At 36.8% G+C, this 27,654-nt stretch overlaps 1 protein-coding gene across 1 annotated transcript; it reads right to left on the reverse strand.

The window, feature by feature from the left end:
- Positions 1 to 780: 780 nt before the first annotated feature.
- Positions 781 to 27,654, reverse strand: rnft1 (ring finger protein, transmembrane 1). The gene is made up of 9 exons (XM_039757027.1): positions 27,506 to 27,654; positions 23,226 to 23,686; positions 20,597 to 20,673; positions 17,729 to 17,829; positions 12,299 to 12,452; positions 8,310 to 8,468; positions 6,954 to 7,019; positions 6,411 to 6,512; positions 781 to 2,010 (listed from the first exon to the last, which is right to left on the reverse strand). The coding sequence occupies exons 1-9, from the start codon at positions 27,529 to 27,531 to the stop codon at positions 1,876 to 1,878; spliced, it is 1,281 nt and encodes a 426-aa protein (XP_039612961.1). The 5' UTR covers positions 27,532 to 27,654; the 3' UTR covers positions 781 to 1,875.

Below are 27,654 nucleotides of genomic sequence, written 5' to 3' on the forward strand. Positions count from 1 at the left end.
TGCCCCACACCGCATTATTTCAGGACTTGCATACCTTGTGAGACATGTGCAGGGCAGTTCACGCAGAGCCAGAGGAAGGAAAACTGGCATTTTAACTTTGCTACTTTAATATTAATACCTAGGGGGGTTAGACAAACTTAAAACAAGACAACATGGTGACAAACAGGTCAGACCCAATGGCTACCTTTGGTATTAATCACTTTTTCAGATTAAGGATCTATTTTCTGTAGATCTAAATATGTTGAATTAGATGTCCAGTGGGCAAAGGCTCTCTTATCTGTTTACGATTCAGAGACTTGCTTACTGCCCACTGTATAGGGTTGTCCAAATCTAATTATGCAACTTTAAAAGCAATGCAGGAAAACAATACAAGACAAGAGAATTGTTCAAAATATCTTGTAATAAACAAAAATGAACTTACATTGAAATAATTCACTGATTTTCCATGTAATGTCCCACTTGTCCTCCATTCAGTGGGATACAGGCTCGGAGTAATAAACTTAATAAGTTATAGTGTAATGAAAATTGCATAAATAGATCTGGACCACCCCGTATGCTGTCCTTTTGCCATGTTTGTTGTATCAAATACATTTCTCCTTTTCACACATTATGAAATCTCCTTCATTGTCTTACTGTCTGATTGTAAATTTTATTTTCAGCGGGTTCACTGGACAGTCAGGTCTAATGACACCAGGAAACGAAAATTCATTATGTTAGGAAGCTTCAGAAATGCTATTAAGGTACACTAAAGCAAAAAAATGAACATAAAAAAAGCACACGTCAAAGTAAATTGTGTTTTATATAAAATTAGCAAATTAACTGAAAAGATGGTTCCAAAAAAAAAAAATTCAAAACACAAAGCTACAAGATATACAAGCTACAATATTGTTTGCCAAGCCCCCCGTCTACACTGAACAGAATTTTAAATATGCATTTTTATATACAGAATGATAAAGTTGTGAATTGCACAAAACTGTATACCAGATAATTAATTGCCTTAATTGTGTTTATTTTAATATTCTACAAAACCAACACAAACACATAAAAGAAAAGCAAAATTGTACAAGAAACTAAAACCAGAGAATGAGACCATTGGCGCTAGAGAAGCCAAACTCCTGCATAACGAAGTGCTCTTTGGTATAAAATTGCTTTAGTCTAAAAGACCTATACAAAATCTTTACATTTCCTTAGTTTTTAACATTCAGATTTAAAGAATCAATCTCTGTAAAAGTGATTTCTTATATAAAGTAATACAAATATATATGTAGATTTTTTTTAGCAATAAAAATTTTCTCTCCATGGCTAAAGCCAAAGAATTATTTTTGTTTTTTAATTCTTCTGTAAACATCTTTTTATCTTTTGTGCCTCTTAAAATTTTCACTGTGAAACAAGGAGTTTAAAAAAAAAAAATAAAGCAAGAGGACAAATTGTGACAATGTAACATACTTTGATGGTCCTCCCTGCCTGGATGGTCCTTATACTGTAGCAACACTTAAAGTGTGAAATGAAAATGTCCGAGCAGCATTGTACTATCTGGTGTCCCCGTGGAATAGCGCTAGTCATGCCTTCTCCTTCCTAAAACGTTTATCAGCTATGGTAACTAACTTAACCTTGCTTTTCAGACGAAACCAAACCCATTCAGCACAGCAACACTTTCAAAATGTCAAGCATGCATTCTTTTCTTTGATGATGAAACACTTTAAGAAAACAAAATACGGAGAGGTTGTACAGCAAGCAACATGTCCATTGTGTGGTACAGCTAAACATTCCTTTTTGTTCAGATTTCCAGAGAATTGTTTCCTGTTATCAAAGTAAAAAACAGGTCTTTGAAGGTTATTGCTTCCACAGATGCTCTTTCGGTTTACGTTTTGCTCCTCAGTAGATCTGCAGATGGAGTGACGTCGCTCCCTCTTTCCACTTGTGAACACGGTCTGTAATTACCGTCCTGCAAAGTGGGCATGTCTTTTCCAGATTAAACCACAAGGAAATACATTCTTCACAGAAGATGTGCTAAAAAAAGAAGGCAACAATCAATGAATTAAACATCCTCCAGCAAAACAGAGAGCCTGAACCGCAAAGCAAAAACTGGTGAGTGGATCTTAGTTCTGCACCAGCACACTTCGGTCAGGACATTCTAAAGTTCCATTGTCATCCAGCAAAGGTGTCCAGACTGACTGTGGAGTAGATGGTGTTATTCATTAACTTTTCAAATGAGAAATATGTACCCTAAATGACAAGAAGTTCTTTGCAGATAATCTAATAAAAATGTTTTATTAGTGGAGCAATGTCAAGGCCCTGTGTGTGGGACAAAAAAAAATGTGAACCTCACCAAAAAGGTGAACAAATAAAGTACAGTCTCCTCCGCAATTAGCTCCCCAGTAAAGGAGAGTTCAAAGGGTTATAAAAATTCAACTTTTGATGAATTACTTTACTCCTGCACTGAACAAAATTAGATAAATCCAATCTTTAACTGAAGTTAGGGCTGGGCGATAAAAAAATTCACAGTAAATATTCTTTATACCAGTCTATCGATTATAGTTCAAGATATATAAATTAAATCACTATTTCTGTCACTCTTAAAATGTTCCTTTTACTCCTAAGTTTAACTATTATCAATTGTCTGTCAGAAATTGAACATGACATATGTACTGTAGAACACTTTACAACTGTATTTCAAATAAATAAAATAGGTATATATAATAAACTAAAATCTTAATTCTGTCCAGTCAAAAGCTTCAAGTATTACAGGAGAACACAAACCAAATGCAGAAATACATTTTTGGTCAATTCCAAAAAAAATAAAATCCATCATACAAAATAAAAAAAATGTTATTCTCACCTTTCCGAAACTTTCAAATTTTACAGAACACATTGAATTTTTTGGTCAACTCCAAATAAATAAAATCTAAATTCTAAAAGCTTAATAAATCTAATTTGAACCCTTCTGGTTTCTTGTCTGAAGAAGGGGCCCGAGTTGCCAAAAGCTTGGATATCTTGTTAGTTAGCCAATAAAAGGTATTATTTTGCTTGACTTCATGGGAAAACAAAAGTAAATGCTGTGGTAAGTTCCAAATAAAGTAGATAATACAAAATAAAATCTTAAAAAAAAAAAAAAACTACATCTATACCGTATCATTTCCTTTGTATAGATTCAAACCATTTTTTGGGAAACAAACTCATAAATAAATAAATAGACAACAATATTCTGTATATCCTCAGTACAAACTCGAGCAGCTTTCAAAAGTAAACAAAGGAGAAAACGGACTTTTCACTCCGTTCTGGTCAGCTTATATAAATAAATAAATAAAATAAAGGCACAGGAATCCCCATTAGTGCAGCACATGCTTGAAACTGGGACTGTAAAGTCTGGCATTGTGTGTGTGTGCTCTGAAGGATGGCACTGAGGATTGATTAGTGGCATTACCCGTCTTTGTGTGGAACATGCTTTCGACACAGTTTGAACTGCACACTACTCTGCTTTTTGTTGAACTTGAAAGAGTAAAAATATCTCTACACTACCAAATTCCTTGCACCCTTCTTTTCAACAATGTCCTCGTCTTTTGGGGTGTCTTACACGGTAACCCTGATTTTTTTCGCCCCCGAGTTTTCGCTGACATTTTGTAGCGTCATTTTCTTTTTTTCTGTCCCACTCCTAACGTACTGGTGTGTGCGGCGTCAACCTAACTCAACATGGCTGAAACTCTATTCCAGCCACAGGATCGGTTCGGCACAGCGCTGTTCTCATTAGCGGTGGCTTTTTGTGTTGTCTGTCAACACATGGATGGAATGAGTTCAATCGACTTTCTATCGACCATGTCATATTTCTGCTAAGGAAAAGTTATTTTGCAATATATATCTTTGTTTTATTGCCCAGCCCTAACTGAAGTAAATTTATCTGTGAAAAAATAATCCAGAATGATTTATTTTTTAACAAATCCACATGTGCCACAATTATTGGTGCCCCTAAGAATTCTTATGAACAAAGTACAACTTTAGCATTTTTTAATATATAAAGGTGATCAGAGTATGCAGAAACTATCAAGTAGTTATTTATGGCTTCCTGTTTCACGGAGGTATAAATATAAGGTGGCACAGAGACTCAATTCCCTATTCACTCATCAACATGGGAAAGATAAGAACACATTTTAAAATGAAAGAAAAGTATGTTGACCTTCTTAAGTCAGGGAATGGCCTTAAAAATTCTTTTTCTGAAAATGCCCATAATACACTTAGGGCAATAATTAAAAAGTTAAAATCAACTGTAACTGTTACCAACTTGCCTGGAAGAGGACTTAAGTTTATTTTGCCCACCCAATGGTGAGCAGCATGGCAAATGGGAAAAAAAAAAAAATCCTAAAGAACACCTTTGGAGAAATACAGTAAAAATAGTGTCTTGGTGTCCCCAAGTCCCTAAAACTACCATATGACACCGTCTCCATGCCAAAAAAAAAAAAAATAAAAGCCTTTCCCATCATTTAACCACAAACATAAGTACCTGGTGTTTGCCAAGTGCTACATGAGCTTTGATTGGAACTATAATCTGTGGTCAGATGAAATGAAAATTGAGCTTTTTAGCATCACATACAATGAGTTTGACATAAAAAGAAGGTTGGCAATACAGACAATAATCTGATCCCTACTGTCAGGTATGATGGATGATCTGTGATGCTGTTTTTCATCCAAAGAAACCTAGGGTCCAAGTTAGGAAAGTGGCATCATGGACTCTATGATATACCAGGAGATTTTAAATTTAAACCTGGCTGCCTTATATCTTCTAGCTTGACAGTGATTGGAAAAATTTGTCCAAATCAACACAAAAATGATTAAAGGAAGATAAAATCAAGCTTCCTCCACGGCTGTCTCAGTCCCTACACCTAAACCACATTGAAAAGATGTGCGGTGAGCTGAAGATGAGAGAGCACCTATTTCTCTGCTATTAATGTTCAAATGGATTGGATTTGTTGCACTCCAACTTTTCTGATAAAGGCATCAGGTAAACTTGCAAGCTGCACATTATACTGAAACTGCATATCTTTTTGCTATGCTGATGTCATTCTACTGAAAACCTGATAATGTATTTTAGGAGTCACACATTTCCAACAATATTCTACTAAAATGTAGAATAATATTTCCTTTGATACAAAATGTCATTGAACTTTGTGCAACTCAGTAGAATATTGTATTTTAAAGAACTGTTATTTAATTAATAAAAAAAAATACAGAAACTTAATGTTTCACACCATGTCTGCATAACGTACCCATTGCTTATGTATTAAGATGTACATTTATTTTGCTGTCTGAGAACTTAAAATCTTCTGAATTTTTCACTGCTGTCCATAAAGAAATAAGAACAGTCTCCACTTACCTATCTAGCAGTCTTCTGGCCTTCTCCTACACCGTTATTTAGCTGGATGTTTCAAATTATAACTCCAGTTCATAAGCACATTATCAATATTCTATACATGTGTCCATTCCTATGTGTAATATCATAACTGTGTAATCTAATCCATGACAATAACAAAATGGCCTTAATTATAGCTTTCGAAAGCATATCATTTCAAAAGGTTGCCACCCTTGAGTAACATTAATCTTGCCATAGTGGGTACAATTTCAAGTGCTCACAACAGCGTGATGATAAGCCACCATCCACTAATGAGACAGTACAAGACTTTTTTTATTTTATATGTTCCATTTTGAAAACACAAGCATGACTAGTTTATTAATCATTCATCATGTAGTGTGTTTAAGCTCCTAATGAGCACCATACTTTTCTTAATCACATTCATACATCATAAAGCTTGTATTGCCTTGAGCCAGTTGTCAGTTGATGTTTTCTTGTGCTTGGTACATTGATGCAGTCATATAAATAAATGAATGCAACTGCATAAAATATTGGTTTCATAAAACAAAAAACCAAGGGGTGTGAAATCAGTTTTTATTTTTTGCCCTTCAATCTCCCATCTCTGTTTATACGCACTCTTGAATGCACATAGCTGATGACAGACATAAGTTGAGTAAGAATTTCAACAACCTCAGCATTGGCGGACACCAACTTCACTATTAGATGGCAGAATGTCTGTAAATATAAGCATGTGACTTTCTTATAAACAAGTTTCATTCACTTTTGGAAATACTCTCAGTAATTAGTAGTGTGTGCATGGAGAACAATTAGCTATTTTTCAAAATTGGGTTTATGTTGCTGACTGACTTAGCTTAAAAAGGTACACAGTCGAGACTGATGTTCTGGTTGTGGAATGATGTTGCAAACATTTGGAACCTAATGGTTTTAGGGCCCATTATCAAATACTGAAACAATGTAGCCATTTAATCTTTTACCCCCATAACTTTTTTCAATGCAAGAAGGAAGTTTATATTTTGGCTGTGTATTTAGACCTCGAAAACAGTCTTACCTGACAGACAAGAAGGCAGGGATCACGAAACTCTGCCTGACACACTGGACACACGTCACCAGCTTCACTACATTGGTGCTTGGTGGCCATCACTCCATAGCGCTAAAACATAATGCAAAGACATTACTCTGTCATCTATAACTATATTTACCTTTTGTTCAAAGATTATGAGATCATCTGTGCGTTAACTAAGAAGCTAAACTTGAGTTACAAAGCTATAGCATTGGATTTCTAATATTTGCATCATTTATTCTCCAAAGTAGCTACCTCTTAAAATTAAAGACTGAAAAGGCAGTTTGAGATCCCAATGACCCTGAAAACGAATATGTAGTTTTAGGAAAATAGATGCTTTGACTAAATATAATTCCCAAAGTTGTTGCCACAGGCACTCAGGCTGCACCTATTTAAATCAATATGTGGCTCTGCATGGAGCAGTATTGCTCTTGCCATTTATAAACACTTCAATGAAATAGATACAGGAAGATGGCCCTACAACATGCATGCTAATCTTGAATGTCCCAAAAAAAAAAACACAACACTAACCTGTTTGTTAAGGAAAACCTGTAAAGCTTTCTGAATGGAGCTCCACTGCCCATAAAGCCCAAGGAGCTGAGAAGATACGAAAAACTAGAATTAGGCATCATTTGTTCAACACACTTAAAAGAGTTAAGCATTACTTTAAACTTGCATCACTTTATTTTAAATCATGTAAAATATAATTAAAATATCACAGCATGCCTTAATTTTTACTTTTTTGATAATTCAACTGTATTTTAAAGAATAAGTTTAGCATTCTTGAAGTCAAAAATATTTTTCCACAAGCATGGCAAAATTCTTTTGTTGTGTGAAGCATTTCTCATAAATATAAACGTAAAATGTGAAGTACTGCTTTTAAAATTATAAATAATTTCACTAGAAGCTAACATGGCAGTCTTAAGAGGCCTACTGTTAATGGTTCCACATGTGAAAAATCCAAAATAATGCCCAGTAAGGCTGAATGCCATTGCTGCAGAGAGTGGGACTTACTCCTACCTCCACTGGAACACACAGATAGTCCAGATATGAGCAGGCTTTGTCACACTAGACTGCTATTTGTGTTACTGGTGGGAGTGGTTCTCCAGCCACTATCAGTCATGGTGTCTTGTAGACATTTAATTTTCCAAAATTATCTGGGAGGACCAAAAAATTAAGAGCCAGTTTATTGCTCTTCATACTTGTAGCCACACAGTGCTTAGTGTTTCATAGCTCTACCTATGAAGAGATTTGTATGGACTTACATTTGTGCATTTACAACGTACAACTAAAATAAAAACTATGGCAAAGGGGTCAATGGAAATCAGACACTCTGTTTTTTAAAAACAATATTACATCCTGAATATTTACATTTATGAACCATTCTAGCTATGCTAAATAGCAACAGACATAAGGATTTTCTTTGGAAACTCTTTCTTTGGATTAAAATGACAATTTCTTGATCAAAGTTGTAAAAATCTGAGATAAAAAATCAATTACCTCCATCTTCCATTTAATTGCCATAAATATATGTCATAAATGCAGAGGGCATGTTTTCTGAAATCAAATTTTACCAGCAATATAGCTCCACTAATTACTAAAATACTTTGGTGGTTTGCACCTCCTACTATTAACTGCCCAACTTTCAGTTCTTTCATTTTTTTATATTTTTTTTTTTTTTTTTTTAGAGATTCTTAAAGCCATTTTTAATTATGCAGCTGAAAAGTATCAATTTACTTAAAATCATAGCACTTCAGATCATCCAATTAAAAGTTACAGTACATTCATATTAGATCACAGTATGTTGGATAGGCTGCCATCTGACAATTAATTTAAGGATAATTAAACCACTAAATTATATCCCAGACCTAACAAAAATCTTCTCACCTTTAGCATGAGGTAGACCAAAGCCAGGACAACTCCCAGCGTCAATCCTGTGTAACCATCCTGTTCCTGGTATGTAATGAGGTATCGAAACCACACAGGAACTGGCACAACAGCCTGGTAAATCTGACTGACCTCCTCAGTAAGCATGTACCAGCAGCCCTACAACACCAGGAGCAAGTTAATGTAGATATGGACCAAGCCATCCTATTTTTTAAAAGCCATCTAATCTTGTAAGATTTTTTCCTCCTCAATGTCTCCATTGCAGAAAAGATATTTCTACATGTGCACAAAAGTGTCTCCCAAAAGAATTTATTTAGTGACGTGACCTGCACTTTATTCCACCCAGGGCAGCGTGGAGTAACCCTGCTAGCAGGATATTGAAAATTAAACAGAAAAATATTATCCAAGAACATTTGTTACAGGAGGTTAACATTTATTCAAAGAAAGATGCAATACATGCAGCTGCAAAATCTTACTTGTCGTCTTTTGTCACTTGTAAACACCGTCATAAAAATTAAGTGCTTCTGTGCACGTTCTCATATATGATTCCTGTTAATTTACTTGTGATATGCAACACTGACATTAAACTAACTAGTGTGTGTCCTGGTTGGACTGCATTATTGGAAAATAAACCACCTAAATAAATTAAAGGAACACTTTGAAAACACATCAGATCTCAATGGGAAAAAAAATCCTGCTGGATATCTATACTGATATAGACTGGGTAATGTGTTTGAAATGAAAGGATTCCACATCGTTTGATGGAAATGAAAATTATCAACCTACAGAGGGCTGAATTCAAAGACACCCCAAAAATCAAAGGGAAAAAATGATGCAGCAGTCCGTGTTGTCGAAATTTCATTGCAGCAACCCAAAATCGTACTGAGGAGTTTGTATGGCCCCCACATGCATACCTGACCATGTCAGCGTATGCTCCTAATGAGACGACGGATGGTATCCTGGGTGATCTCCTCCCAGATCTGGACTAGGGCATCACTGAACTCCTGGACAGTCTGAGGTGCAACCTGCTGGTGTCGGATGGACTGAAACAATGTCTCAGAGGTGTTCTATTGAGTTTAGGTCAGGCGAGCATGGAGGCCAGTCAATGGTATCAATTCCTTCATCCTCCAAGAACTGCCTGCATACTCTTGCCACATGAGGTCGGGCATTGTCATGCACCAGGAGGAACTCGGGAACCACTGCACCAGCATAATGTCGGACAATGGGTCCAAGGATTACATCCCGATACCTATTGGTAGTCAAGGTGGAATTGTCTAGGCTATAGAGGTTTGTGCATCCCTCCATGGATATGCATTCCCAGACCATCACTGACCCACCACCAAACCAGTCATGCTGAACGATGTTACAGGCAGCATAATGTTCTCCACGATTTTCCAGACCCTTTCACGTCTGTCACATGTGCTCAAGGTGAACCTGCTCTCTATCTGTGAGACCACAGGGTGCCAGTGGTTGGACCTGCCAATTCTGGTATTCTACGGCAAATGCCAATCAATCTCTGTGATGTTGGGAAATGAGGACAGGGTTCACTAGAGGGCGCCGGGCCCTCAGGCAAACCTCATGAAGTCTGTTTCTGATTGTTTGGTCAAAGACATTCACACCAGTGGCCTGCTGGAGGTCATTTTGTAAGGCTCTGGCAGTGCTCATCCTGTTCCTCCTTGCCCAAAGGAACAGATACCAGTCCTGCTGATGGATTAAGGACCTTCTACGGCCCTGTCCAGCTTTCCTAGATTTACTGCCTGTCTCCTGGAATCTCCTCCATGCCCTTGAGTCTGTGCTGGGAGACTCTGCAAACCTTCTGGCAATGACACGTATTGATGTGCCATCCTGGAGCAGTTAGACTATCTGTGCAACCTCTCTGTAGGGTCCAGGTATCGCCTCATACGACCAGTAGTGATACTGACCATAACCAAATGAAAAACTAGTGAAAAAAAATGGTCAGAGAAGATGAGGGAAAAAATGTCTGTGGCCTCCACCTGTTAAACCATTCCTGTTTTGGGGCTCATCTCATTGTTGCCCCTCTAGTGCACCAGTTATTAATTTCATTAACACCAAAGCAGCTGAAACGGATTAGTTACCCCATCTCTTAATTTACCAGATCAATATCCATGAAGTTTCACTGACTTGATGCTATACTCTGATTAAAAAGTGTTCCTTTAATTTTTTGATCAGTATATTTGTTTGCTGTGTAATGTTTAGTTTGTAGAGGTAGGTGATCCTCCAAAATGAAAAATGTTCTCTGGAACAACCAGCAACTATAGCCATCTGCATAGTAATTAGTGCTGCCTTGGTAGGAAAATGATGCTAATCCTCTGCCTAAACGTTCATGCTTTGTATTGGCTGTCTTGGAAAGATGACACTAGCTTTCTATAAAAAAAAATTTACATTTTTTTGGTGCCTCTCTATGAAAAGTGATAACAGCTTCCTTGCCTTTTATAGGAATGGTGACCTAAGTTCAACATCTAGAATTGTGTGCTACATCTGCATAGAATATGTATACAGTACTTTGTTGTTCCGTTTGCAAAGCAGTTTTGTTGCTTACACTGCAGGCATCATATAGAGATCTGCACTCTAACTGGTGCAATAAAATTCTCTTTTTAAACTGAATGTTTTAATAATAGAAAGAGGTTTCTTTTTCATCTGATGTCAGAGTCTGTTTTTGAAAATGCAGGTTTTAAATATTTTGATTCCTATAAAAACAATTAATGGCACAATCAATAACCAATAAATTAATTTACCTTCTATATGATTTGACAGGATTATATGATGGAAAAAATGTAGTAATTAATGACTACAACTACATAAAAAGGTTGCTCAGTTAGACACCAATGTACATCAGGATAATTCATGCCCATGACAAAGTACCTTTCACAAGTTTAAAATCCCGCAGAAATTTACAGGCTTTTGATAGAAATTTATACCTTTTTAAGGTACATTTTGTCATGACACCATTAAATTGATTTAACAATATAGCCATTACATTACTAGCATTGCAAACAGCTATTACTGTTTGAAATGACGGATTTATAATTTATTATACACCTATGACTACAAACCCCATTTTTCAGTAGCCTTTACTACAATGCCCAAATGGTAACTCTCTAAACTCCGTAATAATGATGAAATAGCACTTGTTTCTTACAGAAGCTTATTGTAATTGGGTTTCCACAGTTGAAATCTTATACTCGGTTTCTTTCTTTGGGTTGCAAGTTACTGGCACTCCTAAAGCACAGTTCTAGATTTACAACTGGCTAAAATAAAACGGCGTCCTCAAAAAGGGTGTTAGTCTATTGTTGCTTTGTGAAATTAAGGTTAATCCATGCGACAGATTGTCAAGAAACTGAAAATTTCCAAAAGATGTCCACTAGTATCTTGACAAAGGAACACAAACTGATACTGGATAGAGAGGTAGAAAGCTCATTAGAAACATTTTTACAAATTTTTAACTAATGTTAATTTTCATAATCTACAATTTTATTACTGTACATTTCTCCTGAACATATTTGCAATTGCATTTTACACATTAATATTTTAATGTTCTTTTTGTTTATTTATTGGATTATAACTTGCATACCCTTTAAGAAAAAGGAGAAAACTTTTCACAGCTGTTATTTACCTTAGGGCGGAGTGGTGGCTCTGAGGCTAGGGATCTGCGCTGGCAATCGGAAGGTTGCCAGTTCGAATCTCGTAAATGCCAAAAGGGACTCTGCTCTGTTAGGCCCTTGAGCAAGGCCCTTAACCTGCAATTACTGAGCGCTATGAGTAGTGAGAAAAGCGCTATATAAATGCAAAGAATTTTTTATTTTTATTTATTTATTTATTTTTAAAGAATTTTAATCACACTAGCAGAACCTTATTCTAGTATCTTTAGATGCTAGGAATAGATACTGAATTTGTGTTCTGACAGTAAGGCTTGATAAGAGAGGAAGTATGTCTAGTATACAAACATAGTTTTAAGTTATGTTCCTTACCCGTGATCTATATGGGTTAATAGCAGCCGGCAGTAATAAAATAAGGCACTTCACACCCATAGTACAAAACTTCAGGATGAAGACAGTGACACCCACTATCCACAAGACATCCCAGAATCCTACAGGCTCAATATTTGGAGTCATGAATATTAGGCTGTTAAAAAAAAAAAAGTTGAGAAATACTTTTAACAAATAACATTTTCAACAAAAGGTTATCACCATGTCAAGGAATGAATGCTTTAAGCACTTAGTGTTGCTTGTTGCGATTTAAAACTGGTTGAAACACAAATAGCTTGTAAGCAAGAAAGAACAAAACTTTTTTTTTTTAAGTATGGTAATTTGATTTCAGCTTTATTCGATAACAAGAAATTCTGGACATACAATACTGGAAAAGCATTTATCCATTTTGTAAACTTTAGCATTTCAGTTTTTCCCCTGCAGAGTTAACAATTGTCAGCCTTATATCTAATATTAGTCTTCTGGTTAAAATGACCAGGCTCTAAAAAGGGATGGCTCAATGGGACAAACATCGAGTCCAATTCCTTCCCCACCCTCTGTGAAACTTTAGACATATTAAATGCTTGATCTTAGTCCTTTATAACTTAGCTGTATATTCCATCTTCACTAGCTTTCTCTCTCACATAACCATTACCAGAACTAGCCCTCTAGTGTCTTATGAAAGAACTCAGAGTTCCTACTGAAACTTCTCCTTAATAAACAAACAATCAATCTGTTCATCGCCACCTCTCCCACTCCTTTCAGGGTGCATTAATACGAATCACAATACCAACATGAACAATGACTTATTTTCACTTGCTAAATATGGTCATTCACTGTGAAGAATTTAGAGCATCATTTAATTATTGTGGCTGATATGGCAGTGCACAAACATTGACTGAATGGATGTGTACACTGCTACCAGATTACATATTTCATATATATTTATGCCTAACAATGTATTGTGCAAACCTGTGCATCCAGAGATGCAGAAATTGCATGATTTTTAAGGAATATAACTTCAAATATGAAGAAATAGTCACATTTATGCCTATACCGCTAATAAATAAATAAACCCACAAATGCATTTTACAGCTACTTCTAAAAGACTTCTGCCTTGGGACAGTTTTAAGATGTATTCCATGCAGTCTCCCATGTGTAAACAATTGCTACTGGGGGGGAGAGTTTAACTCATCATGTCCCGAATTGCATTCTTCTCTCTTACAGGCCATGTTTTTCACATGCCATTAGTGGTCCATGTCTAGAAAAGGTAAAAGCAACATCATTTAAAAAAAATAAATAGCTGCTACCATTATTTAGTTTAAAAAAAAAAAACGTTTTTACTACACTGGTCAGAAATTGTTGTTCCAGCAGAAAGTTTTAGCTATTATTAAATATTGTCATATTTACAGTGTACAGTATATATTATTGTAACTGCAGGAGTTCACACATATCCTTTGCAGTGATAGCTTGTATGTTGAATTCTATTTCATGTGTCAATATGCAGAAAAATAATCACATGTTTTTGCTCATGTAATATAAATGGATATTTCATACTAGCAGATTCATACACTGTCTTCTAATAAAACAATAAAATAACCTGGGACACAAATATATATACTCAGATTATCTGAACTGTAAACAAAAAGGGTTTTAAAACACATGCACATTTACGCCTGGATGCATCTCAGCAGGAAGTTTACAGAATACAACTCCCAAATTCACAACCTTCTCATTTTTTTTTCTTTTACCTGTTACAGGTATGTTGCAGTCAAGTCAATAAAAATCTGTAAATACAAGTAGTCAATCAGACCAAATATCAACATGTGTTGTATGTACTGTCGTGACTAGACAAGGAGAGCGCTGGCAAAGTGAATAACGTTTGACTATTTAAAACACAACAGATGATGTATACATTGCAGTACAGTGTAAGCAGCATCTTACAGAAAAGAAATCATGAACTACATGGACAGTTATAGGCACTAGTGTTTTTGGCACCTTAGGTGAATTTGTACATTTTGCTTCCTAACATGAGAGCTTTGATAGCAAAGTTCTGCATGTGCAGCACCTGGGGGTGGGGTCCACGTGTGGAGTTTAGGGGATTGTAATCAAAATGGGGTGCCCTGCCCCAAATACAAAGTGTACAGTGTCCACAAACATTAGGAAGTTTTTCTTTACACAGAGAACCATAGACACTTGGAATAAGCTACCAAGTAGAGTGGTAGACAGCAAGATTTTAGGGACTTTCAAAACTCGACTTTTTTTTTTTCCAAGAAATAAGTGGATAGGACTGGCAAGCTTTGTTGGACTGAATGGCCTGTTCTCATCTAATGTTCTAATTACTGCAACAGTTTCTTGGCAGATCCTACAAATTGTTTTTCTATTCCTTGGGGGGAAAAAAAAAGTATTCCGATTGTTTTTTCTTGAAATTTGCGACCCTGTGCATAAACCTTTTTCTTCTTTGACATGATAGAAAGCTAGTGGTGTGTACTAAGCCTATAGTATCAAAAATATAAGCTATACTCTCTAGGTGAGCAGTTCACCATAAAGGGGCATTCAAAAATAACTGGTATAATTTACAGTGATAATGACCTCAGATTAATGCGGAAGAAGGGGAGGAAGAAATGACAAACGTGGCCAATACAAAAAAAAATAAATAAAATTTGGACCCCAGTTTTCCAGACCCTGCATTAAAGTACCATCCTGCCACATTCACCTTTTAAATGAACAGGAAATAGTGTTTTTGTTAACAGGTGAGTGAGTAAGTCAACTCTGCATCATTTGTTTTCTTCCCACTACATTTTATGTGCACTTGCCACATAGTACAAAAGTTCAGGTATTTGTCTTATGAACCACAAAAAGTGTTATTTAATCTGTTATTAAAACACTAATAGCTTGTAATCTCTTAACCTAAATTACATGTAGAAAGTGTGATGCTTTTGTAATTCTATTTGAGTACAGCTACTGCTACAAGGCAAAGCTTGTTAAGTGTGACTTTTTTCCTCTTTTTTTACTTTTTGTATGTTGAATACACTGTAAAGGAGTTTCAAAATAGCTGTAATCTTTACAAGATGTGTAGCACGTGGAAAAAAAAAAACATGTAGACTGTAACAGGAGCAAAATAGATTTTGGGACATCAAAAGTTACTCACCTCCAGTAGTAATTATTTGTACGATATGCAGTTCCCCCCACATATGCCTGAGGACTGTCTAAGCTATCTTTTAGAACAAGTTCTAAAATGCATTTGTATTACATAAACATATTACATGTAACTATATAAGCATAACTGTGTAATCATTCATCCAGATTCTGAAATATATTACTTTAAACATAAGTATGCAATTTTTGAGGCCCTGTTCACACAGACCTGCTCAATACATTGTTAGAAATAATAAAATACATAAACTATTGCACACACAATGCATACATATACATACACATTTACTCAGTAATCATGCACTGCCCTTTTGCACAAGATGCATTATGGAACACCATTTCCATATCAACCACAACAAACAAAAGGGGTCCTTAATTTGTTTTATGCTATGCATTGGTTGTAATATTTCTGATGACACCTCTGGTAAATGGGAAATAAAACAATTGCACTTGATTAGTACACGCACAGCAGACTGCATTCTAACGGATGGTGCATCACAAATGTACCATCGCCACAGAGATTCCTGTAACAATGCTCTGCCCACATTTACGTAGAGCTTTTGAAATCATTATACCTGTTACGATATAGCAATGAAAGAGACACTGCAGTGTTAAAATGAGGTTTTCTGGCAAACTACAGCTGCCAGGATGAATTAGAGGCTGATTTATACTGAACTTATCAAAGAGAAAGCTGGTTAAGTAATTTCACATCAAAGCTACCCCTGACTGGCCAAAAGTCATCTCCACAAAAAAGAAATGTCCTTAAAGTAAGAAAAAAAAAGTGTATGCACAAGATAGTTAATTACTATAGTACTTTGGCAGTATTTGAGGACTGAATTGTGTTTAAAAATAAAAAAAAAAAAAAGGTTTGCCTGTATATGCAACTTTAATTTGCAAAAATATAAATAATCTACATGTACCTCTTAGCAACCACCATATAGTCCCCAAGAATTTTAAACACATTTGTATTATGCTGTTGAGCTTTTTTTTTTTTGATTAGGTGTGGCAGACTGACATTTGCTTATAGGGATATGATTGCAACATTAACTTTTGTCATACAGTATGTAAAGGGGAATAAATTGTCATTTTTAGCATCAGAAAGAAAGGAAAAAGTCACAAGGCACTGACAGCATTGTACATAATGTGTCTCTGTCAGTAAGCACCAGATTATCTAATCCACTTATGGTGGTCATAGTTTTTGCAGAGTGCAGCTTAACAAAGCTGCAACCGGCTCAAAAAAGGGTTTTGCTCTATATGTGACCTAATTCCTTAATATAGTTAAAACACATAATCAGAATAGAATAGTTGTAGACAAGCTGACAGTCAACCTGACAGGCAATCCCTGAAGGAAATCCATAGAAGTACAAAAAGCAGAACAGCAGTCAAGCCAAGATTTTAAAGTAACAAAAATGGCAATGTAAACTGTGTCATATCATTAGGTAACATGAAATGTGTTAAATCTAGAATAGTTTTCATGATTTAAAAAGTTGTATATTTTCTTTATAAATGATGTAAAATACTTCAAATGACTTTAAAACTATTACCAGAAAAAAATACAGTAAGGCTCATCAACAATAGCCTATTTGGGGAAGATTTCATGCAGTTAGAAAAAATCCTTCTTTTAAGTTGAATGTCTTGACTCAAACATGGAGTCATGAAACTATAAAAGACTATGTTTGCTATGTAGGTGGTGATTTGATGTCTGCAATGTTTTCCCCAAAGGGAAACACATGAATAAGAAGACAAACACACAAACTTAATAAAAGGAAGCCAAATCAGTCAAGAACTGATCATGGGATCCGGATAATGTTAGGCAGAAGTATGTTTGTGTGCATCCCTACAGAATGCAAAGGAGGAAGAGTACTTGCATTCTAATTGTTAGTTCCTACAGTCTTGGCCAGGTTTGGCAGGCTACAGAACCTGTATGTGTGTATAAACAGTAACAGCATCCAGGTATCACCATGCTTGCATCTCGGGAATGGAAACCAATCTTCACAGATACTGCTGCTGTTTGAGATGGTTTTAAAAACACGTAACAGATTTCTCAATTCAGAATTTGTGTTCCTTCAAAATTCCTAAGATACCATGAGATAACAGTAACCCATATAAAGAATGAGTTAAATGAATGCTGGGTTATTCAGCATAAACAAATGTTACACACTTAACAACTATGGTCTAAAGCCAGGTAGTACCAGAATTGTTAATATCAAGAGTGTAACTTGCATTAAGTTAGATTACATTTTACTTATGAGTTAAATTTGAAATCAACTTTCAAACCTGTAATACAAGGATTCTGATTTGAAGGTGCAATACAGCAAGATGGAAGACATGGTAAGGAAGAGTAGAAGCCAAGAACACTGCAGCTTTGAGCGACGTTCCTGTTTAGATAATTAGGGCAAACAAAAGAATAGTCACATTAGTAACTTACAAAGGGCCTTGCAGTAGTAAGAAAGCATCAGTCATTATTGTATGCAAGTACAACAACAACATTTATTTATATAGCACATTTTCATACAAACAGTAGCTCAAAGTGCTTTACATATTAAAGAATAGAAAAATGAAAGACACAATTATAAAACAAAATAAATCAACATTAATTAACATCGAATAAGAGTAAGGTTCAATGGCCAGGGGGGACAGAAAAAACAGAAAAACTACAGACGGCTGGAGAAAAAATAAAATCTGTAGGGATTCCAGACCATGAGACCGCCCAGTCCCCTCTGGGCAAAGTAGTGAGAAGTCAAGCAAAATTACACCTTTTATTGGCTAACTGAAAAGATTACAATATGCAAGCTTTCGAGGCAACTTAGGCCTGTAATATAGAAACTGGAATTCCCTGTGTTTATATACACACTAGGACAGATACAACATTGGAAAACCTTTAAGTAAGACATCTTAAATGTAAAAAAATTAGACTTCTTCAGGCTAAGATTCATTTAGCAAGAGAGGAGAACAATGTACAGTATGGTCAAGATCTTTGGATAAGGTAACTGTCCAATAAAGTCTTTTGAAATTTCTGATGAGTTTTTCAATACAATGTGGGTCTGTAGTCAGGTTGTCTGTGTCAGTCCAAGAGATGCAAACAATCCTCATATCTGACCATAAAACTCTTGTCTCTATTTAAAACATGTTGTAATGTGTTACATTTTCTGCTATGCGCTGCTAATTTCTACCTTTCTCCCGTGTAAACGCCATATCAAACCAAGTTTTTCCATGTCACCCTACTAATTTAGGCAATCGTTTTAAACACAAAAATGAGGAGTATATGATTAATTCATAGTTAAAAAGGTGAAGATCTGTACAGCTACATCTACAGGGGTGCAGTGGAAACACAAAATGGTGTGCATTAAATAATACACTTTTACCCACCCGTTAATTTTCTGACCCACTAAATCCAACATAGGTTTGCACGTAGCTGTGGCCCATCCTGGCAGCAGCAGCCGCCACAAAACAGGAACGAATCCTGAACTGGGTATCCGCATCAACAGCAGGCTATTTCTGTATATCCAATTAACCTAACATGCGAGTTCTTGGGACGTGGGAGGAACACCCACAGTCGTGGCTTGAATATATAAATTAAATGGGATTCACGTCATGAGTCCTGAAGCAGTAACTCCTGCAGCATCGCAGCATTCTATTTATTTTCAGTGCTAAAAAATGAAAAACAAACCACCAAAAAGAGTGCAGAAAGTGATCCCTAAAACTGATCGATATCATTTTATTAGACTGATAGATATTTCAAGTAATGAGATGCACCAAATCTTATTTTACTGAAAATATACAGTGAAAATAGAACAAACTGACACATTGCGTATTTGGTCAGATGAGAAAAAAAAAAGTGAAATTTTGAGTATTTTGTGTGGTTTCTATTGTTCTCCTGTGCTATTTATAAATGATGCTTTAAAACAGCACCCCATGTTCTACAAAGAATGGCTAACATGTCACACCACACTGCATTCGGGGTCGCTGTGCACCATTTTTAGCAGGTTGCAGTGATATACTCTGAGAAGCCATGATGCTTTTATAAATGGACAAAAGAAGAAAGGAGAAGAAGGAATCCTAGCTGGACAAACTGAATCACAACACAGTGTAGAGTTATTTAAAGAAGTTGAGCTTAACAAACAACGTAGGCCATACAAATTGACAGCCATGAAATGGGAAAAGCTCTTCTGCAACCTAACTCCTCTCACATTTTGTAACTTTTTTGGCATTCAGCCTGCTGTTTTCTTAGGTTCAGTGAAGAATGTTTGTATCAGTATGTCCCTATAAGTATCGCTCGAGGATTCAGTATAAAATTCTATTAAAAAAAAAAAAAAAACACACAACAACAACAATCAGCACAAGACAAGAATAATTATGGTGACCAGTATCAAGCTCTATAGTTCAGGCAGTTGGGAAAAGGCAGTAGTGGAGAACTGGGTGATACATTTTTTAATCTAAATGTTGACTTAATTTAAGCATCACTAGTAACACTATTGTATTTTAAATTATAAAAAAAGCAAAAATGTCTACAGTCATCTTGAAGATGGTTAAAACTTCATCAAGAATTTATATAAAATCAACAGTTCTTTTTAATGTCTGTTGTGCAGCTCCAGTAAAGATCTAGCATTGTTTGAAACCACCATTTTTGTGCATTTCCTACTCATTAAATGCAGTATGATCTCATCAGGCTTTAACAGGTAAAATACAGGGACCTATCCTCTAAGGCAGTCTCACTCAGCCATTGGGCCACAATGGTGGTGGGTCGACGCTAGTTAAATCACGCTCAATCTCCCCTTCACTTGGACAACAGCGCTTGACTCGCCACGTGAGAAGATTGGAGGACTGGAACACCAGAAAAGGTGAGAAACACTGCTATAATACAGTAAGCCTAGTAAATCCATCAGATTACTTCTTGCTCAGTACATCTGAAAACAAAGAATTGTACTGCAATCGTATTTGCTTGGACAAACAACTTGGAATTGTGCAGAAAAATTCTGAAAAAATTTGAAGATTGACTGATACCAATGAGAATTTTGGGAATCTTTAGCACAGTAAGAGTGTGGAATAATAGCAGAGCACGGGTGAGAAAGACTTAAATTAAAATATTACTGAACTATTTGCCTAGGGACTACAAACTGAAGAAGGAATTCAACAACCACTTACCCGTAAGAAAACCTGACTCTGAATACTTTTATTTACATAAAGAAATGTTGTAAGGAGTCCAATCCCCACAGCAATGCCTGCAAGGAAAAGATCATTAAGAGTGATTATTCTAATTATTCAAAACCCTACAAGTTACATTATTTAAAAACAAAAAGAAAAAAAAATCTCAACCTTCTAAATAGTTTCCTGCTAACCCCAGACACGACCTTGCATAAAACAGCCAACACAAAGTACAAAAAAAAAACTGTAAATATGTCATTTACGTTGCATATCTAGCGAATAGGCTTCACAGAGATTAATTGATCATGGCAATATTAATATTGTACATACTCGCTACAGTAATAGTACAGCAAGTTAAGAATTCACATATGAAATGTAAATACTTTTATAAACATGTTACTGAGTACAAGGTTAAGCACAACATTATAGTTTATTCTCATTATTTTTCAATAATTGGCAAGTTAACAGTGTGATAATACAGCATATAAAAACAAAATAAACTCCAATTACCAAACAAACAGTGGTATACAGTTTCTGCATATTTCTGCATATAGAAACTATCAGTGTATAGCATACATATATAACATATAGCTGCAAAACCCTACCCACACTATACCACCCAGGCTGGCATTACTAATCATGTCTGATCTTCAGAAAAGGACATAACAAGAACACATGGGCAGAAAGCCCATAGAAAAACTGTTTCCAGTGTGATTTTCTTGATTTAAAAATTATGGGGAAAAAAAATCTAAAATTTTTGCTTTAGGAATCTGCACCAGATACAAAGCCTTTGTCTTGCATGGCAGTCAAGAGTTATGCCTGAAAATGTTTTTTAAGCAATGCAAGTACAGAGCAAGTTAAGCATTGTATTAGTATTGTCAGAGTTCAGTGAAATTCAACACAATGGCACTATCAGGAGCCAAGACAGTAAGGTGTCAGCAATGTGTCATTTGTCTCAATGGTTAAACTAGAACATAGTCAGCATTGTCACATTGTGCCTGGATACGGAGTTTCTTGCAACACCTTGTGTGTTGACATTGCCACGATTCATTTTTGTGAAGTTGCCTAAATTATGGAAAATAAATGGTATAAACCTGGCAGGTTAGAAAAACAATTTCTTATTTAGAGCATTCGTTCAAGATTTATTACTGGTATCTTTCAGTCCTTTATACTTTTTCCAAGCACACTTATATTTTAATAGATTTTCTTATAAGAATCAATATGAGCAGCAGCCAGCCATGGTGTATGGGCCATGCATTTTCAAGTTATTATTTTCTAAGTAGCCAGTGAAAGCTTTGCCTATATGCTCTATAGACTTGCTATGGTGATTTAAACTCCTTGATAAAATTACTTCTTTTACAATTAAAGTTAATGTACATTAAAATATTTATAATCCTGTATACATAACTACACACCCAGGTCAGCACGCTGGACAGGGAAGTATACAGGTCTCTCTATACTTTATAATATCATTATCATCTTCACTACATTTTGGTTTCTTGCTTGAAAATGTACCTGCTGTGATTTCTTTATAGAGTATCTAGTTTGACAATCATTCCAAAACATGAATCTAAGCAGGACGTGCGAGCTTTTCAGCTTTTCCAAGCACAGCCTTTTATTCAGCAGTATTAAACCAGTACAGCTGGAATGAGGTTCTTCTCCTGAAATTCAGTTTGTGGCAAACATGTCTCCTGTTACTTTCGCCAGACAACTCTATTTTTGATTCATCTGTTCCATGCACATTGTTCCAAAAGGCCTGATTTTTGCCTTTATGTTCAATGACAAATTGTCGTCTTAATTTAAAGTTCTTTTTGAATAGCAAAGGCTTTATCCTGGCACACTTCACACCTGGTCAATTTGTGCAGTCTGATGCATGTACTATGAAACCAACGTTTGCAAGAGATATGTGCAGATCACATGAAGAAATTCTGGAGTACTTGGAGACTTCATCTGAACAGTCTGCCCTTGGGCTGAATTAGCTGGATCAACCACTCCTGCACAAATTAACAGTCATCTGAAATCTGCACTATTTTTGGACTATTTTTCTTACTGTGTTATGATTTATTTCACATAATTTGCTGATCTTTTTCAGTCCCTTTCCAGATTCATAGCAAACCTAGTCGCTGTAGGCATTTTAACAAAGAGAACATCAGACCCTAGATATTTGCAGTTTAAAGAAGACAGGGTCTTCTTCTATTTAAAGTGGTGATAAATGTACTTTATTTTTCCATGTGACAAATCTATATTTTTGTTAAATTTTGAGAATGAATACACCATGTCAACTTTGTGTGCCATTTCTTCAGCTTATCACCTTTATCTGTAGGCACTATTTGCACAAAGATCTAATTTTTGCCTATTCAAATATGTTGAAAAGTCAACAATTTCCATGTGGTGCACTTACTTTTTCACATAACTGTATACCTGTTTTTTGGGACACAACAGCACACTCAAACGTGGACGCTCCCGAAGGTATGAGGCAAACAATGCAAAGCAATGTGCCATTTTTAAATAAAAGGATAAAGGAGAATAAAACTTCCTCGCTATTCTCATAAAAGAACTGCTGAAGGCTAAAAGAGATGTTACAATTACTCTCAACACCCAGTGTTCTAGTAATATTAATGAGACATACCTAAAGCATGCTGGACAATAAGTTTGGCACAAAGAATTACAATAAATGGAAAGCTCTTGTGCAACCATTGCAACAGGTGGCGTAATTCTGATATGGAGCTACTGGGCTCTGTTGCTTCCGAGTCAGGTTCTTGAGTCTCTAAACCCTCTGGTGTGCAGTGAGAATGTGTCCTGCCAGGCCTGTGGCTGTGTCCATGAGCTTGCAGAGATATATTTGCACGTGATCTTCGGGATGCATGCCTGCTCCCATGCTCTGCTGGTGCTGACCCAATTGGAATCTGGATCTCTCCACTCCCCGTGCTGGCTTGATCTGAAGGTGCAAGAGTTTTAGCTGGCAACCCAGTCTGCAGAGTTACTGGTACACCGCTTCCTGACTGTGTAATACTCTCCTTAGAGTTAGTCTGCATTACAGTAGCTGATTGCTTTGTTTGTTGCAGTCCCCTGGGCTCAATGGAATCTTTCCTAAATGAGGAAAAAAATACTTTTAGTACACGTTGACTGAGAAATATGACATTAGTAGCAGTAGTTTAAAAACAGGAATACCTGACTTCCCATTGTTGTGACTGTCAAGTTACTGTACCCTGACTAATTCTTACATGATATTAGGATGCCTATTTTCATCCCAGAAAACAGACAAATGCACCATTTGTTTGTTTACTGGGTGTTAACAATGTGAGATGACTATTGCCAAGTAATGGTTAGCAAAACTAATTACAAATTTCACTGCATCCAGTACACAAGATAATAATGATCCTATAGCTATAATACTGTACATTTGTCACTATACTGTTCATAGACTTTAGTTCAGCATTTAACACCACTGTTTCCCAGAAGCGGATTGTGAAACCTACTGGGTTAGAGCTGAACACCTCCCTCTGTAACTGGATCTTGGATTTTCTCACAAAGGCCCCAGTCAGATTGGACTGGCCGCAGCACTTTCAGCTCCATCACACTGAGCACTGGAGCTCCTCAGGGCTGTGTTCTCAATCCTCTGCTCTTCACCCTGCTGGTACATGACTGCACAGTCAAACGCAGGTGTAATTACATCATCAATTTAAATGGATGACGCAACTGTGAAGAAAGTGGCACAGTAAGTTTCCACTTTAAGGAAACCAGGGTGTACATCCCAAGTCTTCCCTGTGTGGAGTTTGCATGTTTTCCCCTTGTCTGCATGGGTTTTCTCCCAGTTTCCTAAGACATGCCGATTGGGTGGTTTGGGGATACTAAATTGGTCCTAGTGTGTGGATGGGGTGTGTGTTTACCCTGCGATGCCCTTGAATCCTATGCTGGTTGGCTTAGGCTCCAGCACCCCCCACGACCCTGTTCAGGACAAAGCAGGTTAGAAAATGACTGACTGACGACTTTGCCGAGTTTGATAAGCAAGGATGACGCGTCATCTTATAGAGGAGGCAGAACAGCTGTCCAGTTGGTGCACTGACAGCAATCTATCCCTTAGCATTGACAGCAGTAAACAGTTGGGGGGTGGGGGGTTTCTCGGGGAGACCACATCCCAATCTGCATCAAAGGCTTTGCTGTGGAGATTGTAAAGGGTGCCAAGTTCCTCAATCGGCACATAACCAAGGGCCTCACATAGCAGACAAATTCTTCATATTATTCTAAAATCCTTAACTAAAAAGGACAAACCCCCCATCTCCAATTTTCACCATGATTTACAGAGACACCGTCAAGATTGTTCTGACTAGATGAATGACAGCTGGCTACAGAAATTGCAGTATGACCAACCACAAGAGAGAGTGCAGAGAATAGTAAAGTCAGCAGAGGATATTATTGGAGTGCCCTTCCCTTCTCTTGACGACACATTCTCCAAACTCTGTGTCCACAAGGCCTACTGCATTCTGCAGGAACCTTCAAACCCTAGTACCCAGTGTCTGAGGAAAAACTGAGAATTTAATATTTGGCAGCAACAAGTAAGGATTTTAGAAATGAGCACTTGGGCGTAAATACCAAATCAAAAGTCGAAACACTCGGTGTTATAATAGACTAATTATTAATCATATAACAAGGTCTGTTTCTTTCATTTTATTTCATTTCATACTGTAAATGTTTGATGTCTACTGACATGGCAGGATGCAAAACAATTCATTCATGCTTTTGTATTTTTATCATTATAAAGAGGTACTGTCAGGATTACCTAAGACAGACATAAAGCAGTTTCATTTCAGAATGCAGCAACAAGTCTTAACCAAGAAACACTGAGCCTATTTCACTAGTTTTAGCTTCAATACACTGGCTGCCGATATCCTTTTGGATCAATTTTAAATTATTATTGTTCATATATAAGTTTGATAACAATTTCATTCCTACCTACATTTTGGAGTGTCCCTCACTCAACGTTCCTACTCCCAATCCGAGATCCTCCAACACTGATTTTCTCAATATACCAAGAACCAGGCATAAAAGAACTAGTGAGGTGGGATTTCAGCACTTACTCTCCTAAACTGTGAAATACTCTGCTGATAGAGATACACCAGGCTGGCTCTAAGGAAATCTTTAAATAAATAAATAAAAAACTTCTAAGACCCATTTTTATGTTGTCTTTGCTTACTCTAACATATATGAATGCATTCATTGATTAAAGCTGGAGGTTCAATACTCTGTTTTAGTTTCATTTAATCAGTTTTAAATTTTTTCTGGTTCTCGGAGGCGGTGCTGCTCATACTACTCCACACTCTTTCATGCTTCAGATGAAAATGGCGGCTGTACACATCTGCATATCTGAACATGAACTTCACTGGATGGACTTTTCTCTTTAATGTTAATTATTTAAAGTCTTAAAACATTGCTTTTTTTCCTTAATGTTACTATTAGAACTACTCTACTTAATACTTAAAACTAAACAATACAAAGCATAAGTGTCGGACTCTGTTTCAGGCTTTAGTCATCTATTATTGAGACTTGGAACTACCATAGCCACCTAGTACTGACTCTAAAAGCATTTTTCACCCTCCTAGTTTGTTTGCCGAGTCAAGTGCTAGGGTTGTTCTGACTGACTGAATATTGTGCGAGTTGTTTCAGGTGGATTGACCTATAGTGTGTACAGTGCGACTACCACAACACACACACAGGATTTTCTGTAGTTAAACAAGTCCCATACCCAATCACATTTATACCTCATGCAAACCACTACAGGATTCACTGGGTACTGGACCAAGGCCACCCCTTCGTTATGGTTGTTCTGGTTAACACCACAGTACAACTGGTGCGTTTACATCTACTTAAACCGGACTTTCAGGGAAACCACACCAGAGTCTGACAAAAATACTTTCCAAAACTACTTCAATCCTGCCCATACGTTTAGTTTAGTATGCACTTACACTAGTCTTCTCGGTCTAGTATTGCCCCTGCATTGCACTGCACTGCACACCCAACCTACCTGGAAGGGGGTCTCTACCTTTGAGATGCTCTAAGATTTCTTCCTTTCTTTCAGTAAAGTTTTTAAAGTTTTTTCTTTTTTTCTCATTCTAATAGGCAATTTAAGGGGGTGAGGGCAAACCGGGCCTGTTAGGTCCACTAGGTTATCCGATAGGTTTTTGTTAAAACATCCAATATTTAAGATTAAGCTCTCTCGCTCCAGGTAATACATAATTCACTATGTCTATCACGTCACGAAACCACTCACTGCACTGCTCTGTGGAACTTGCATTGAGATGGGTCTGTAAGTAATTCTGATAGTTAATTGTACTGACAGATTTCCTATTTAAATGCTTACTCCGTGTGTGAACGCAGTTTTATTTGCAGCATATGTTAACACTGTGAACCCAGGGCTTCGTCATTTCGTCTCTCTGGACACTTGTAGAAGGTCGAGATGACACTACACTTCTCTTCACTTTCATGTACACAAGCAGCCGACAAGCTGTACAATCGGCTCTCACAAGACCTGTCTGTAAACGCAACGTACTCAGCAAAGCAGAACGGTGACCCTGCTAAGAACGACAGTAATACACTTACAAGTTCTTTCATTGCACAGATAACAACTGCTAAATTATTACGTTCTAACCTTCAACAGACACCCCTCATTCACGACGACCGATTTTCCGTTCTCTTATTAATAATCCCGACTCACTTCCCGTCTACTCATCTCATTCACTTCAATAAACAATCGAAGTCAGCCCAGTCTACTTTTCTCTAGGAGTTGACCGCCTCGGCTCGTTCACTTCTTGCTGCCCGATACCGTAAACACAGACATAAAGTTTAGCAGCAGTTCTTGCCGACCAGTGACGGCACTAGACGCCCAATACATTCAACCTTAAAGCTCCCCACCTGTCACACTGAGAGCGGAGTTTCATGGTAAAGCTGACGTAACCACTGAAGAATACTTTCAAACTCCATCGAGCAGCAGGAAAGCCAACAGTAAGCAGGCCGCCCACTGCCCGGCCGACATCTTACCGCCACTGGTGACGTGTCGCACG

Source organism: Polypterus senegalus, chromosome 6, assembly GCF_016835505.1.
Source record: "Polypterus senegalus isolate Bchr_013 chromosome 6, ASM1683550v1, whole genome shotgun sequence".
Classification (NCBI taxonomy): Eukaryota; Metazoa; Chordata; class Cladistia; order Polypteriformes; family Polypteridae; genus Polypterus; species Polypterus senegalus.